This window comes from Cydia splendana, chromosome 9, assembly GCF_910591565.1.
Source record: "Cydia splendana chromosome 9, ilCydSple1.2, whole genome shotgun sequence".
Lineage (NCBI taxonomy): Eukaryota > Metazoa > Arthropoda > Insecta > Lepidoptera > Tortricidae > Cydia > Cydia splendana.
In genome coordinates, this window is record NC_085968.1 from 18,145,922 (window position 1) to 18,164,146 (window position 18,225).

At 40.8% G+C, this 18,225-nt stretch overlaps 1 protein-coding gene across 8 annotated transcripts in view; it reads right to left on the bottom strand.

Moving 5' to 3' along the window:
* Positions 1-18,225, bottom strand: part of LOC134793779 (polypyrimidine tract-binding protein 2) — a 635,946-nt gene that overhangs the window by 146,904 nt on the left and 470,817 nt on the right. Inside the window, exon 1 of one of the 8 annotated variants that reach the window (XM_063765449.1) lies at positions 9,587-9,764. The exons of the other annotated variants lie outside the window; for them this stretch is intronic. Coding sequence (XP_063621519.1) covers positions 9,587-9,658 — 72 coding nt within the window. The 5' untranslated portion in view covers positions 9,659-9,764. Of the gene's footprint in view, positions 1-9,586; positions 9,765-18,225 lie in introns of those variants that run through there. 8 annotated transcript variants of the gene reach the window in all.

Here is an 18,225-nt window from a genome sequence, read left to right on the forward strand (position 1 = left end):
TCGGTCTGCCTATTTCTTGACTCGGCCACTCCACTTCTGGTCGGTGAAGAAATGACGGTCCTTTGTACCATTCGTCGTGAGCGGTGATTTTCCTCGCCGGCTTCCCTCTCGTAGCGTGGTCTGCGGGGTTCACGTCGGTTGGCACGTACATCCACGCCCGCCGGTCCGATTTTTCAGCTATTTCAGCCAAACGGTGCGACACGAACGGCTTGTAGTTTCTTGCGTCGTCTTTGATCCATCCTAGCAATACTCGAGAGTCCGTCCAGTAGATAATTTTCTTGACGTTGTATCGTTGCTCCTTTTTAATCGTCTCGGCCAATCGAACTCCGATTACTGCGGCTGTAAGCTCTAGTCGTGGTACTGACAATACTTTCAGGGGGCAAACTCTGCTTTTGCCCGCTGCTAGGCTGACTCGTACATCTTCTTTGTTCTCGATACGCCAATACGCCACGGCGCAATAGGCTTCAGTTGACGCGTCGGTAAAAACGTGTAACGTGTATCTCGTAGCTCCGCCCGGTGACTCATACCTTCTAGGTATGCGTAGCGCCGCTACGTGTTTCAGTGCGTTCTGCCACTGAAAAAAGTCTTCAGCTTCTTTATCTGGTAGCGGTGCGTCCCACGTAGTGCCTTTTGTCCAAACTCGCTGAAATATCATTTTAGCGCTGATGACGTAGTGAGCGATAAGTCCCATGGGGTCGTATATGGACATTATCGAGCTGAGAAGTTCCCTTTTTGTCGGCGGCCGTTCTTGCGTCTTCACAGCCTCGGGAACTCGCAGCATTTTCGTGTTGTAGCCCAGAGTGTCCGTCCTAGGGTCCCACGTCATGCCTAGAACTGTGGGTTGACCTTCGCCCAGATGCGTCGGTCCTTGCGCTGCGTGTAGTTCGTGCTCGACGCTTGCCAGCATTCGCGTACTGTTGCTCGCGTAGCCTCGTAGATGAAAACTGCCCTCCGCGTGCGAGTCTCGCACTTGTTGTGATACTCGTAGCAGCTCATCCTCGGTCTCGTACGATGCCACGTAATCGTCCATATAATGATTATTGTGGATGTCGTAGACCGCGTCCGGATATTTGTCCTGGTTGTCGAGCGCGTTCCTATTACGCACCGAATGCGCGAGGAAAGGCGATGACACGTTGCCAAAACAAACTCTGTTTAGTTTGTACACCTGGGGCTCCATATCTCTTCTAGTGCCGCGCCACAGGAAGAGTTGGCTCTGTTGATCTTCTTCTCGCATTTGAATTTGCAGGAACATTTCTTGTATGTCCGCGACCACCGCGAAATTCCATTCGCGGAATCGTAGCAAAATTCCTAATAGGCTTCGTAGTAGGTCTGGCCCCGATAAAATATAGTCATTCAGACTATTTCCTTGACTTTTTGCCGCGCAGTCAAAAACGGCTCTTCCTTTGCCTTTATTTAAATTAAATACATTAAAGTGCGGCAAAAACCAGGTTCGGTCGGTCTGCGGCGGCTCCATGATACGTTCCGCGTATCCTTTCTGTAGTAACTTCTGAATTTGGGCTTCGTAGTCTTCAGCGAAGTCCTTGTTGCGCCGCATTTTCATCTCCAAGTTGTGTAGCCTCGACCGCGCCATTACGTAGCTCGGTGGTAGCTTCACGTTGTCCGACGCCCACAGTTGACCGACCTCGTACCGGCCCCCTGCAGTCTTGCGTACCGTAGCGTTGAAAATGTCGATGGCTCGCTGATCGCTCGGACTGACGTTTTCTTTATTCGTTACTCCTAACGCTTCGATCGACCAATGCTTCTTAACTTGATCGATTAATTCGTCGTCCTCTGTGCGGCAATGAAGTACGGTTTGCTCGATCGTGCGAATGATGCGCGGCATTCGCCCAAAAAATACCCAACCCAAGGGTGTCTTCATTGCGCAAGGCTCGTCCTCTCCGCCCTGCCTGATCTCGATGGGAGTCTTCAGGTGGCAGAAATCGCCTCCAATCAGCATCTGCGGTACTCCTGTACCCACGTAGCATTCGTCGCCCAAATCTTCTAAGTGTTTGTGCTTCATCAATTCGGCCTTGTTGAGTGATTGCGATCGTATGCCAAGTCCTTCTACGGTCTTCATGACGATCTCGTGCACGGTGCCTCCTCGCAGCGGTCCCACTTGCGCCTTTACAGTTTGCGTGATAGATGTGTGCTTCAGGTTTCTTATCCCACGTAGACAGAGAGGTTCGTCTTCGCCTACTGCTCCGATTTCATCTGCGACGTCTTGATCTATCATGGAAAGCGTTGACCCGTCGTCGAGGAAAGCGAATATTTGAGCCGTACCCTTCGGCCCCGTGACTGTTACAGGCAGCACCTTCAGTAGCACGTTGAAGTTTGGGGTTGACGACACGTAGACGCGCGGATCGTTGTCCTCTCGTTCTGTAGGCCGCGACTCCGTTTCGGCCGCTGCCGCAAACGATGACGTCACTCTCGGTGAGGCGACCGCTCGATGCGTCGACTGAGCTACCGCTATTGTAGCCCCACTGCTGTTGTTCGCCTGTGTAGGCTCGGTGTGCAGCAAACGGTGATGCGTGTGCGGGCAGCCTGTCACGCCGCACCCTTTCGCGTTGCATTGCGACTTCAAATGTTTCGCGTCCATACATCTGAAGCATATACGATTGAGTCTTGCCCATTCCCATCTAGCGCCTATACTCTGTGCGGCCAGCTTGCGACAATCTGTAGTAATGTGATTGCCACAGCAGTACAAACACGTGCTCTTCGCTGTGATTTGTCGAGCCGCATACGTCGCCTTCTGCCCTCCGCTGCATCGATTTGCGGCCGGAGCTGGAGTGGGGATGGGATAGCGCGGCGCGGGCGCGTTCAGTCTAGCGCCAGGCGCGCGCGCGTACGGTGGTGTCATCGGTCCCTGCGCGCGCTTCGCTGGTGCGCGCGCGTGACAGAATGACATCTCTAGCTCGCTCTCTTCCATCAGAAAATCAGCCAACTGCAGGATCTCGGGGTCGTCAGTATCGCGATGTCTGTTGGCGTAGTCGCACCATCTGCTTCGTAGATGAGGCGATAATCGATCGGTTACTTCCCGTATCAGCATCGGGTTGTCGGCGTAGTGTCTTCTATCTATGTCCATGATAGTAGATACGACGTTCATAATCTTGATCGCAAACGTATTGAGGTCGTTCGCGCTCGGCCCCAACGGTGGCAGTCTTCGTAGGTCCTCGATTGCTTTATCCAAAAGCACCTCGCTTCGGCCAAACTGCTTCTTCAAAATACGTATAACCATGTCTGGACGAGTAGCTGTAGACAGGACATGTGACACGCACATCTTAGCGTCCCCGCGTAACGCCATACGCAGTCTTGCAACGTTCTCGTAGTCGGTGAACTTGTAGCGCTTCGATGTCTCGATGTAGGTATTGTAAAAGCTTCGCCATTCGCTCACATCTCCATAGAAGTGAGGTAGCTCGAAGATATCTTTAGGTGCCGGACGAGCCGCCATCTGCATCTTCTCGAACAAATGCAGCATAGACTCCGCAACTGTGCCTTCTTGCGTGTGTTGCGTACGCGCCGTGTGCGGCGTACGGGGCTCCTCCGGTGGCGATTCCGATCGCCGTTGACGTTCCACGCGGCTCGGTGAGCGGCGTCGCATATGTCGCTCGTCCCGCAGAGGCCGTCTAGGAGTCTCGTAGTCCGGTGGTGGCTCGTTGGCTAACCTCTTCTTAACTGGCTCGGTTATAGTCTTGTCATCCTGAGAGTCGTCCATCCACTTCAGGATTCGTTTCTGTTGTGGCTCGATGTCACCCGCATCTGAGACTGCGCCCGTGCTTCCTTCCGCTATAATCTGTGATTTCTGCGCCTCTAGCCTCTTCTTTATTAAGTCGGCTTCGATCCGCAATTCTTTTCGCTGAATTTCTGCTAGACGTTCGCTCGCCTCAAGCTCCACTTGAGATAGCCTTGCCTCGATGACCGTACTAGCGCATGAGTGCACGGACTGAGTAGGGGCAGGTGCATACGGAGTGCTCGACTCCATAGTGCCTCCCTGCTGCGTAGCTGCGACGTCCTTAAGTTTCGTTCTCGCCCGTCGCAGTGGTAACGGTGTGGGCCTCGCAAGTCGTCGTAACCGCTTGCGGAGCTCTCTGCTCCACAGCAGTGTATTTACTTGCGAGGGAGACCCCGGTGGCCTCGTGAAGTCGTCCGCCCTGAGGGAGTGCTGTGGTGCGGCCGCTACGCCAAACGGCTCGGCGCTAGCCGCGCGCGGACGCTCGCTGAGCGCGTCGGACGACGTTACAGGGGTGAGGAGGGGGCGCGCCGCCTCGGCGCCCTCTGACCTCTCGGCGTCCGCGCGGGCAGCCCTCTGAGCCGCTGCCGCGCCCTCCGCTAGGTAACGCCGCCTATCTTCGTCGCTCTGCATCGACGCAGCCTTTCGCGAACGCGTACCGACCATTTTATCGGTCATTTGTGACGTTTCTTCGCAGCAAGTGTAGACTTGAGCACGACGTCCCGGTGCGCTGACAGTAGATCCGGCTCGAAGGACCAGAAAATATTGAACTCTCAACGCCCAATATAGCCGACGATAGCAGTTGGAGAAGGTAACTGGTCTACTGGCGCCTCGCTCGAAACCGCAGTCGCCCCAGCCTACTAGATGCCCATGTGCGAAGCCCTCGACGAATATCTTCAACCGCCTCGCGATAAAGAATAAACTACACGATTTAAAAAAAACTGACTTTTATTACGCGGTACAAATATAAAAATACTCCTACAACGATTAGGCGGTACAGCTTCGGATCCCTCAGGTCTTCCTTGGTTTTCTTCCTTTGGTTTTCTTCCTTTTGGTTTTTCCTTTTCGGCTGCTCCTGGTGTACTGTACGATCCGAAGCGGTTCCGTCTTACTTTTATACGAAAAATCAAGAAAGAGAGTCACCTACGATAGGGAGATAAAATCATGTCTTAATTCGCGGAATTAATCGGCCTGTGATTGGTCGCTTACGTCATACGGTCATTTTCGGGTGAATTTTCATTATCCCGCTATCGTTCTGCGACTCATATTACATACATCCGATTAATTACTGACTTAAAACTATTACAAATAGTTAACTACGTTCATTAGTTATAAAAACAAACGATAACAAGTTCACTAGTCCTTACGACTTGGCTTACAATAGATAGGAAAGCGGCCGAAATGAATACAATGGATGGTTTATGGCCCTTTTGCCGACTCGCAGGCCTTTGTCTACCTGTGACTGCCTTATGATTCTTATCTAACTAGGTGACTAGGCTAACGACCTATAATATCTACAAATATTGTTATGATGTAACTTTAACAGGTTACGAATTAATTAATGAAACGTGTATGTTTCTAAGTGAAAATTATGCTGTATCGGAGCGCTGAGCTCGAATTTGGCCGACCAATGAGAAGCGGTCATTCTGTCCCTTTCATATTGAGACTTCCTTGTCTTGATCCGCCTTTCTTTGGTTAACCAATGACAGAGCCTACATTATTTTACTAAGTTTATAGTGATTACTTGGGAATTGGGAAATAGGTTTAACCATGTTTTTTCCTAACTTACTGGGTGACCTAAAACTTATTACGAACCTACGAGTTAAATAACGGATATTTTGAATACTTATGACTACTGACAATCTAATCGCGGTTTTCCCTACCTATCAAATAAATCTTTATTGAGAATACAGTCTTAATCGAATTTGATCTTAATCTAACTTATAATTATCCGCGTCTTGTCGTAGCGTCGCTAACACTTTTTTTGGACCAATAAAACTAATTGAATGGGGCAAATACCAATACCCGATAAAAATATCCGATTCAGTGGAGATTTAAAAAAAAGCTATTTCAAATATACGAAATGTATTCTTAAAACTCTAATTCATTAGTACAGTCATGACGCTAAAGATAGCGACTGCCACAGCAATGCTACATATTGTTTTAAATACCTATTACACTATATTTAGGAATAAGGATGTTGCGATATCTTTGTCTAATATGGGCAATGCGAAATAAGTAATTTTTACTAAGAAATTACCTTTGTCAGTATCATCTGGGGGCACGGCAGTGCCCCCGCCAAGTCGAGCTAAACAAAGAGGCACGGCCGTACCATCCTTTTCTCGAAGCGATTCAGGCCATTTTCGACGGCCTGTTATTTTGTGCTGGCTGAAGCTAGAACCCTGAATTTTCATTTACATATAGGGCTTAACATGCTTTAGATATATTCTTAAAAACATCAAATCTGAACTTGTAGTTTAAGAATTATCGTACGTCAAAGTTCCTTAGTTTCGACACTGACACACTCACTCACTCGCTCGCTCACCGATGATTACAATTCTAAGGTACTTCTAGCATACCCACAAGCTTCAAATTTTAAACGTAAGTAGTTTTCAGCTTATCAAGCCATGAAAACCTAAAAATATTGCAATATCAGTCACGTTTTAAAGATCTAAGCATAAGTAAGTTTGTAATTCCATATAAATATATGCTATTACAAAGTTACTGTTGCAGTTCCTACAAATAGTAGGTAAAGTAAAGGTACACTACGATGTACGATGTGAGTATGAATGAAGATGTGTTTAGTTATGATATGTGTATATATAATATGGGTGTGAGTACCCGAAAAGAAGGACTGCCTACAAAAAGAGATGAGATCCCATCAAAAACATTACATGTAAAAAGGTGCAAGTCTCGCAACGCTTCTACTACAAAAAAGTTTTGAGATGTAATGTGAAACCAAGTCGGTAATTTTAATCAGTGCCAGGGGGTGTTAAAAGAGTATCAATAAGATATCTTTATTTTGTTATACATATAGTGACTTGGCAATCGACTTTTTACATGAAATGTTTTTGATGGGATTAAATTGACAGGTAACAATTGAAATTTTCTTATGAATTTATACAAACTATCTAACAGGCGTATTCGAATTTTAGTTACCTATTCGATCTGTTTCCGATATAATACTACTCTGTGATCTGTCCGTGTCAAAAGTAACATTTCTTCAACCAAAAACGTCACTTTTGATTCTGACAGATCAGTATCATATCGAATAACTAAAATTCGAATACACCTGTACGACTTGCTACTTTTTTTTAAAAACCGTTTTGAATAACAAATAAATACGATATTTCAATACGAGTAACGTCATGTATCAATAATTAGATTTAATTAACAATATTGGCTATGCATTCTTAATGCAGCGAAGATCAGGGTAATGCAGCATCCTCCGGGACATGCATACAATATCAGTTAATTATCTACAATTATTGAATTGTAGGTGGTAGTTAGTGCGTGTAATTCCGTCGCATTGAGACAGTAATATTAAATTACATTGTCGTAATTAGATAACGATGTTCCCGATTATAATTAATTATTATTGTTCTTTGGAGCTGTCCTATATTATCTATCTATTTTTTGCCCAATGGGTATAATATCTTAAATACGGTTTAAAAAGATTTTTGGTGTTATGCCACATCCTTAAAAAGTGCCAGTTTTTTTAAATATCAAGTAGCATTTCGTTTTAAATTGGTGTTTTCAAGAGCTACATTCATTAATTTGTTATAATACATTTTTAGACATATCGATACACACACATTATGAAATAAACTGCTTATGTTGTAATCATTTTAAAAGCTAATAATGATCAGAAGGTACTGTAATGATATTTATTCAAATTCCTATAGGTGTATTACAGTTTTATCTTACAATTTTGCAAGTAGTGCACATCTGTCATATACTTAAAACTTATCGCACACAACATAATCCTCACAAGAACTAACACCCACACAAGAAGCAAACTCTCGAAACGGAAAACGCCTCAATTTGTTTTACTTACCGCCGTGTGAACGCCACAAACTACCACATTGCTTGCTGGGCACAGGTACGAGCCGGGAAAACCAGTGGAGCTATCCCCCTTATTCTTAACAACTAATTAGCTAAAATATATTGCCTATCTAACTATCATGAACATCAAAGGAGAAACGAATTAAGGCTTGCAGGAGTTTTGGAATAACGGCAAAAGTTTTCATATTTGGAGGATAAAAAATCCTCCTATCCTGTATTTTAATTGGTATTGGTTTTAAAATCGCAAATGCTGACGAAATAGAACAAAATATTGAGACTTCTAGTAAAAAAAAAGTGTTTTTGGAAGGCAATTTTTGTTTCCTGTGCGTCACGCACAAACATTACTTCACACACTAAAAGATGACGATCAAGAACTGTCAGTTTATAATATTTATTGTATCATCATAATTATAAATAAGGTTAACACATAAAATTGTATACTGAGCGAGGCAAACATCTTTGAAATTCACTATGACAAACCCAAAAAGGAAGGGCTATGATTTTAACAGACGTATGTTTATCGGGACCATATTGTATACGTTCCACACTATGTATGTTGTTTGTTCAGTACCACCGGTTTGATGAGTCGATATTGATGTTTTTTTCCATACAAGTGGACCCGTTTCGACTGGTCAGTGTATATTGGTAATTGTGACTCCTTTTGCAATTGCAACAACTCAGGAGCAACATGACTAGCATGAACACGTGAACACAAAAGTATACGGCGACGTAAAAGTGCTACAGGCTACAGCTTGCAGGTAATGCTCAGAAACACTTCCCAGGTGTTGCCAACACAACCATTTAGTGATTAATGCTTATAGCGTGACGCGACGGATCTGGTATGAAGAGATATAAACAGTTAGTGTATTAGGTGGGTTGTGTTTTGACGGGAAATGTTTAAGTGAAGTTTTACTATAGGTAAACGAGAAAAGTTTGCATGTAAAGATTTGTACTGGTGTCGCTAAAACGTCTGAACAGATTTGGGTGAAATTTGGCAGATAAATTGCAATACCTGTAGTTTACTTAGTATTTCGGAAATTATTGATATGCTAGCCCGCTTCACCTCAAAACAAATATGGAATCGAATTTGTACGCGACGATACAATACCGATGTACACATTTATATTTTTAAAAGATGACAGTATATTAAATAATATATTACGGTAAAGTAGACAGTATCTCTTTCATTATTACTAAAAATTTAAATTTTCAATCACATAAACGGTAAATACAAATATATTCATAATTTTAAAGAAAAAAAATCACCAAATTCTTGTTTATCAATACTAAGTTTATTTAAACAACTTCTACTAATAATAATATTTCACGCAAAATAGGCACCAGCCGTCGAGTAGCCGAAAATCGCCCGAATTACAATACAATAACATTTATTTTGGCTTTAATAAAATGACTGAATGAAAATTAATAAAAAATATTCTATATTTAATCAAAAACAAAAGTATAGGTATGTCGATATAAATATACTTACAAACATATCAAAATACTCGCAAGTACTACGGGAAAGGAAATGTTTTTATAACATTGTTACATTGTATCTATCATACGTCAAATTATTGTTACGAAACATTGATTGATGAGTAAGTTTTTAGCTTCTTCCTAAACGAGTTCAGATCTTTTGTACTGCCTTAATACAGGTGGCGTTATTTATTATGTTGTCGAAAGTGATCAATGAGGGCCGATATAATTTATGTAAAAGACACAATAAGAGCGATATTAAAGCACATTGTCATGTTAAAATACTGTTCATTTATCAAATATATTAGAAAATCTTACCTGATCGACGGAATCACGCTCGTCATGGGTGTAACGCAAACCAAAACGGGACAAACTTAAACTAAACACCATTTTCACTTCACAAGAGAAGAATAGTTATAGAAAATAGTTTAGAAATATTGTTTTAAATAAGAGTGAAACACATCGTAGGAACAGATAAGCGAGCGAAAGAAGAATGACATTTCAAAAGTCACAACAAATGTACCCGCGGTGTGAAAAATAAAAGACTACCGCGCTGCGCCATTTTTTTTTTTAAATTTTGAATACTTGCCGATTTGCCATAACGTCAATTAATGTTTCCTATGCATTATTTGTTTTCTTTTTAACCTTCTTAGACAGTTTATTTTTAGGGTTCCGTACCTCAAAAGGAAATAACGGAACCCTTATACTATATCACTCGTGCGTAGGTCTGTCTGTCTGTCCGTCTGTCATAGCCTATTTTCTCGGAAAGTAATGGACCAATTAAGTTGAAATTTGGTACACATATGTAAATTAGTGACCCAAAGACGGACATGTAACGTAAACAAATGAATTTTAAACATGGGGGCCACTTGTGGGAGGTAAATGAGAAAGTTAAAACATAAAGATTTTTAAACTACATCGTGTTATATAGCAAATAAAAGAGCTCGTTTTGAGAATTTCAAATATATATTTTTTATAATTTTACAATAAAAAGGATAGAAGTTATTTAAGAAAATAGCCAAAAAATGACCATTATTTGAAAAAAGTACACAAAATAGTTCTTTACCTATAGATGACAGGAAAACCTATTAGAAATGTACGGAACCCTTGGAACGCGAGTTCGACTCGCACTTGGCCGGTATTTTTAATAAAAAAAGTAAAAAGTGTGTATATGACACACACATACACACACACACTTGTTAAATGGGTAAATGCAAAGAGTATAGTAAGATTAGTAAGTACGAGTATATGGTCAACGTATAGACCGACAAGAAATTGTAGAACTTAAAAAGTGGCAACACCGTAGTGCCGTCCCTTTCAAATCAATCTAAGAAAACGGGACGACCCTACGATGTTGCCACTTTTTAAGTTCTACAATTTTTTGGCGGTCTATAGACAGGTATATCGTTCGGCTTCAGACTGCATCAGCGTTACTACTGCAGTATTGCAGCGCGATATTGCTGACGCAAATGTCATACATCCGAGCAGCAACATCTATTTTGACCTTAGAGCATTTTAATAACCAGAGCCGCCTTTAAGAGCTTACCTCTCTGCTGAAAACCTGGCACAATTTTGCGAAAGTTTGTATGGACTGAAGTTTATCTGACATGGCTATTTGTACGTTACGTACAAATAGCCATACATTTGACGTGCCCTTCCCCGCAAAAATCGACAGACTGTTTTGTACAGAAAATGACAGCCAAGGCGTCTCCAGTTACTAAATACTCTAAGATTTTAACATTTGCGGCAGTAATGTCCCGCCGCAATACTGCAGCAGTAATGTCCCGCCGCAATACTGCAGCAGTAATGCTGCCGACTGCAATGCTGCAGAATCCGTCAAAACGGTCATTTTATCGAAACATGTATATACTTATTACACGAACTACAGTAATGCTGGTTTACTTTGAATCGAAACAGTACCTTAAGCGTTAGAGTGCAAGCATCAGCAACATAGTCTATACTTCTCGCTTTTACATTACACGAATGGCTGCCTCTATATTTTTATCATTCTTTCTAACGAGCATTGAGCCGTTTTCTCGGAGTTAGGTTGTTACATATAATAATCGTAGTGGAAACTCTCAGGCCAGCGGAGCGGAGGTGCCATGAGATAAACACGCGCACCTAAATCTCGAGCTACGCAGCCTAGGCACTAGGAAATCTAGAAATGCATGCTCTAGTTTGATTTACCGCTTATTGTAGAATTGTTGTGAAAAGATGGAGGCCGCATTTTAAAAATTTGATTAGGTAATACAATGGGGTTGGCCGGTCGAAGTATTTTACAGATGGTGCCAGCATAGGTTTTACCTGTCAATCCTACGAATAGTGTCAAATTCTTGTTTTTAATTTGATTGTTTATAGGTAGCCTGGATGTTGCTCTATGTGATTTGGCTCTTTAAGTGATGTACTGAACGTTAAAATATAAAGTGAGGAATAATTTGTATAGCCGTATTATGTGATTGATTAAGGTGATTGCACACGGTGTATGCAGCTGGCTGGAGCAAGTGAAAAGTAAAATCTACATGCTCCGTGTGCAATTTTAATAATAATACCTATAGCATTTATAATTTTTTATACGTTATTATTGCCTGTATTTAGGGTTCCGTACCCAAAGGGTAAAAACGGGACCCTATTACTAAGACTCCATTGTCCGTCTGTCCGTCTGTCTGTCACCAGGCTGTATCTCATGAACCGTGATAGCTATATGAACAGTTGAAATTTTCACAGATGATGTATTTCTGTTGCCGCTATAACAATAAATACTAAAAAGTACGGAACCCTCGGCGGGCGAGTCCGACTCGCACTTGTCCGGTTTTTTTTTAACATATTGAAGTATCGACCAGACGGAAAAGTACCAGGCAAGCATAAAACAACACGAAACAGACGTCAATTACAAGCCGCCCTGTAACATTGTTCCTAAAGCGGTGATCGAATTCCGATTGCAGGACGCATCTGTCCGCTAATGAACGATGGAACCAGAGACATGTAAAATACAAACTGTTCATAATCTCCCAACTGTTCATTCGCAATACATTTATCTTTATAGAAACTGTATAATCTTTTAGGTCTGACACTTAGAGACATTTACATCTCTAAATAATTTTAAATTTTAGTTGTTGTATATTCGTTTTTTTTTAATAACTATTATAGTTTTTTTTTGTAATTCGACATTAATAATAATTATTAATATATTTTTTTCTTGCTATCTTCTCAATTTGGTCCAATATGTACCCTACATAAAATACCTAGCATAAAAACTTTTGCAACTCCCATGGTGGTATGGAAGCGCTGCCGAACTTATGTACAAAGATTCACTGTGACAGGTTAAGGGGCAAATGCGGGCTCACCGCCAGCAGAGCAACTTGATAGCTCTGAACAAGAAGCACGCGATTTTTAGAGATTCATCCTCATCATCATCATAACTAACCTGTATCCAGTCCTCTGCTGGACACAGACCTCTCCCATGGCATGACCCTGAGCTCGATCCTCATCTCTCTTGCTCCAATCACTGCCTGTTGCCTTTCGGATTGAGAGATTACCAGTCCCTATCACCAACTCGTCTCCGTCTGACACGTGCACCGTCTAACGTTAGTTCTGACACCTACGTGTCCATGCGCTGTCCTGATCTTAATTCCCATTGCTTACACGAGCAAAGAGTCGACTCCTCAAGTACAGTGACCTCAAAATCCGTAATAGATATGCGTAATCGAAGAGGGCTGTTATCCTGGTTAGACTGAGACATTGAGTCGCGAGTGCTACGTCGGCGTTTGTAATGACTGTACTTCAAATGTAACGCCTCAGAAAAGCCGTTTGGGGTTTTACGTCTACGGCCGTTTAAGGGCAGGGGACGTTTTATGCATGTGTCGGCGTATGTCCTGTGTGTTGCAACGTTCACAGCTAAATGTCAAAAGTCGCATACAATATTTAGCGGCAAACTTATGCAGATCGACCTGAGTCCATCACAAAACATTTCTTCATTAAAGTGTGTAGTAAACCATATAAATACGATTCCAAGTTAATATAGTCATTTTGTACAGTCAAGTGTAAAAAATATGGGTGCACTCAAATTACTCAAAAACAGACAGACAGACAGGATGTCGGCGAATTAAGAACTATGGGACATATTTTGAGTAAGTTGTATGCACCCATATTTTTACACTTGACTGTACATTAAATGTCTACCGTTACGGCGCGATTCAAAAGGTACCATTGCCCCGGCTGAATATTAGAGCGGCGTTAATAATAGCGTAAGCGCCAACCGCCATAACGTACCTTTTTCCGTTGAACGTCACATATCTTTACTATTTCATATCTAGTGAATATCTAATTCATTTCCCAAATCGCGCCGTAAGTCACTGGATACAGAGTTCCCGATATTTGTTATTGGGAACTTGTTAAAAGTGACATCTTTACGAAGTAAATATAAGTCGCTTAACTTCAAACTCGGTTAAATCCATCAGTCAGATCATGCGATTTTGGTATTAGGAAAAGGTAATAAGAAAGGGTAGATATTTGCTGAGAGGGTCGAATGGATTTACCCGAGTTTGAAGTTAAGCCACACATACCAGAAACTGTACTAGTATCTCTTCAGTATAGTATTGTCAATTTAATCTATAAAAACTAAGTTGGTCACAGTAATAACAATGTAAAAATAAAAGAAGCAACGCAATAAGTACAACATCATTAACGTGGAAGATTGCCCTGCGACCGGTGAACTGAGGGCCTACCGCGAACCGCATTCGACGAGTTGCCTCTCTGTCGCACTTGTAAATTCGTACTTAAGTGCGACAGGGAGGCAACACGTCGAATGTGGTTCGCGGTAGGCCCTCTGGCTCAAGTATTCATGGGAATGAATAAGTGATGACGCGATCACATTAGCCCATTTCAATGATCAGGACAACTCTAATGTATAAGTTTTGGTTTTTTGGTGGTCAGGCACACACGTTTTTTTAGGAAGGAAAAGGGTATTGAATCGTTAGAAAACCAAAAGGTCAAAAGAAGACCAAAATTTTTACAAATAAAAAAATTTAAAGTACTATATTTTTTTACCTGAGTTGTGCTACTTGTGCTACAAAAGAGAGGTTAATTTTTCAGTTTTTTTTTGTATACTTGTTTCTTTGCAACACTATTAAAGTATTTTGGTATTCTTCATAAACAACTGTCATGTCTAACAAGTTCTTGATAATCGTTTGTTCTTATCCATCATTTTGACATTTGAGTTTGTTAGATAAGGGGCAAAATTTAACAGAAGTTTGCTAAGTTATACCGGGTGTGGCCTGTAACATGAGCGAATAATTAAAACATAGATTGTACTCCTCAAACGGTGACACTTTTGTTCAACAACTTTTAAAAATTATGAAGTATTTGGAGTCCCTATTTTTCATACAAAATAAATATTATCTTCAATGGACGCCATTGCCACGCCATATCATTGTGATTGACATTGCTTGTCACACCTTAAACATAACAAAATTCGCAATACATTGCGTCTTAGAATAAACTTTAAAGTGTATTAAAAATCAAACCACAAGTTATTTTTAAAAGTTGCTGAACAAATGTTGGTCAGTATGAGGAGTACAGCCTACAGTTAAATTTTTTGCTCGTATTACAGGCCACAGGCTGTATGAATTGGTAAGGGTTGGGTGACCAATTTTCACTAGTTTTGATAACAATTGTGACAGATTCCAGTAAATTGACTCAAGTATTCATGAGCATGAATAAGTGATGGGGACGCGATCACATTTAACCCCCATTTCAATGATTGGGATAGTTGTACGCTAATGTATAAGTTTTGGTGTTTGGTCCACTGACACATTAGGGAAGAAAAGGGTCTGTCCTGGGGATATTTCTTTTTTAACAGATAAAATAAAAACAAAAGAGCTGTCGCCTGATAACTATCTGGTAATCGGATGGCACAAAAATAGGTTGACCATTTTTTTAATTGCATATATATCTTTAATAATTTTAAAAGTTTGCGTTTGTGTATAATACGTTTTGTTTCAGTTAAATGTTGTAGTTTTAATTTTTAATGTTATTTTGTAAATGGTGATGTGTAAGTAAGAAAATTATTCTTAAAAAATATCAACAGATTGTTGGGCCACCTGTACCTTGTTAGCCGCTACAGTATAGGTTCAAAATTACGACAATTCCTGAAGCAACCGCATCGTCCAAATTGTTCATAACTTAATTGGAATACTTTCTTTATTTACACACACATATTTGAACATAGTCTGTATGTACTTCTTCCAAACATAAATTTTACACATGCGTCAGACAACAAAGGCTTCTTCAAATATTCCTTTCCCTCGTAATCAAAGTGCTGGGTTAGGGAGATAAGAATTCTATGGATGTGTAGTACAGGGGAATAATTTCACTCACTTAGTTATTTATCAAAATTCCCAGGAAAGAAGACGTACCCAATTTTAGCACCGCAACCGAGGACTACCTCTCATAGAATTCGCATTATGCTATATTACTTAAACGAGCAATATTTGTATAAACGCCAGTAACAAGTTGCAAATTGTATGAACCTGCTATAATCACTAATCAAAGTGTAAACAGTCCCCAATGTGAAGGCCACTACTCGTATTGACCTTACGTACATTCGTTAATAAGTTCTTAAAAATAGCTTCAGTGATTACCTATAACTATTTTTGGTACGATTATCACAGATTATCACGGAGAGAGTGTAGCTAGTTGTTTCTCAAAAAACCGGGCAAGTGCGAGTCGGACTCGCGCACGAAGGGTTCCGTACCATAATGCAAAAAAAAAATACGAAAAAAAAGCAAAAAAAACGGTCACCCATCCAAGTACTGACCACTCCCGACGTTGCTTAACTTTGGTCAAAAATCACGTTTGTTGTATGGGAGCCCCATTTAAATCTTTATTTTATTCTGTTTTTAGTATTTGTTGTTATAGCGGCAACAGAAATACATCATCTGTGAAAATTTCAACTGTCTAGCTATCACGGTTCGTGAGATACAGCCTGGTGACAGACAGACGGACGGACGGACGGACAGCGAAGTCTTAGTAATAGGGTCCCGTTTTACCCTTTGGGTACGGAACCCTAAAAACGAACGCCTGTGGCTTTTTACGAGCCATTTCCACAGAACTGATATTTGTCGGACAACCACGAAGTTACGTCTAATAACATTTTATACTACAATTTTATCACATATTTTATCGCCAGAAGTCAAATTGTTGATATTTTTAGTGCACAAATAGTACTCGTAAAGCTCGTTGCTACTGAAATGTCACACTCCTGTAATTAATTTGGGAGCGCTAATGCAAGGACCATGCGTGTTTTCTACATGCTCCGTCTATGGCAAGTTATCTGTGATCACCACGGTACGCACTCTATAATTTATGCACCTAACGCGCGAATACTCGATTCAGCAAAGCGGCAGTCGTGTTCGTATAAATACAATTCAGCTGGATGTAAAATTCGGTGCGATTGTGTTTTTGGGGTGACAATGAACGTGTCCACAACCCCTAACCTAAAGCGCACTGTTTGTCTTCCACCTGCTATTTTGCGTTGTCGATTGAATTAGGAATGTGTGTTGATAGTCTGGCCAACCATTTCCGTCACTAAAAACAAATAAAATTCACAATTTCTTTCAAACTTTTGGGCCGATTTAATTTGTCAGAAATCTTCGATAATTTATTTGCATTACAAAACGTTACCGTTAACGTTGTAAAGTTTTAGGAATACCTATCATAGGTATTATTTATTTATAAACGTTTGCGTCTACTTAACTTATGAGCCATATTTTTTGGCTTTATCCTAACAATCAGATTTGTACTATAAACCTAAATTTTTAACTCTATAAAGCTTGTTTTTTGTTTGCAAATTTGTACGTATATAATTATATTTTTCATCTAGGTATGATTACAACCAAATTCAAAATTAGAAACTATAAGTCTGCATAAATAATATGTATTTCGAAACAGTGTAACAAAGCTCACAATTTCGTAACTTGCTTAGTGTCAAAATAATAGTAACTGTAAGTTTCGCAGTACAATTCGGTTTGTATTTCTACGTTAGGTAGATACTTGAAGCGTGGCAAGAGTTCACAAACTCTTAAAGCAAATGGAATATTCGCAAAGAATGATATTATTTATTCAAGAATATCTAACACATGTATCGTATAAGCTACAAAGCGTGGCAGAACGGTCCGTACGATTTTTCCTTTACACGGCCGTTCCTAGCTATAACCATGAGTTAACGAAATTTTCTGCGTCTTACAGGCGTATTTTGATTTTTAAAATACTATACCAATATCAGTGCATCTCTCTCGCGTGTGTCTGTGCGAGCGGGACATTTTGATAACAGAATCATATTAAAATCACACTTTTATCATCGGAATTCGCTTTCTTAAGATACACGTATGAAAGAACTCTCGGCTTAAGTAAATCCACGAACTGCCACGATTTCAGATTTGCTTAATCTTTGACTTATAATACGCTTACATCAAAGCCTTTACGGGGAAACGAGTTATTTAAGTGAATTATAAGGAATGGTGAGAATTTTCCGATCTTCTTAGACTACTAAATTACGTATTTTATACCAGCAATAAATGTCGAAGCAGTTAAAATGAGATTCGCACGTATTTACTTAGTTTTTATTTTTTGTATTTGTTTGTAAAATATAGCGTAATAGCGTATCCTCATTTTTCCCGGTCTGGTTTTGGCAACCAAATCGTAAGAAATCGCGTCGGCGAGGTGTCAGTTTTTTTAAAGCATCTGTCGTGAAGTTACCCTTCCATTCCAAGGAAGCAACCAACCATTTATTACAATAACTTCAGATTTCACGACGTTTTCATAGAACAGCAATTGTCTTATTACCTACATACCCACCTAAGTTGTAAAAAAACTCGTCAGTACTTACGATACGAAGGTTTAGAAGCCAACATTTGCCTACGTATTTTTGGGGCAACCGTATATCGTTGTATATCGTATAA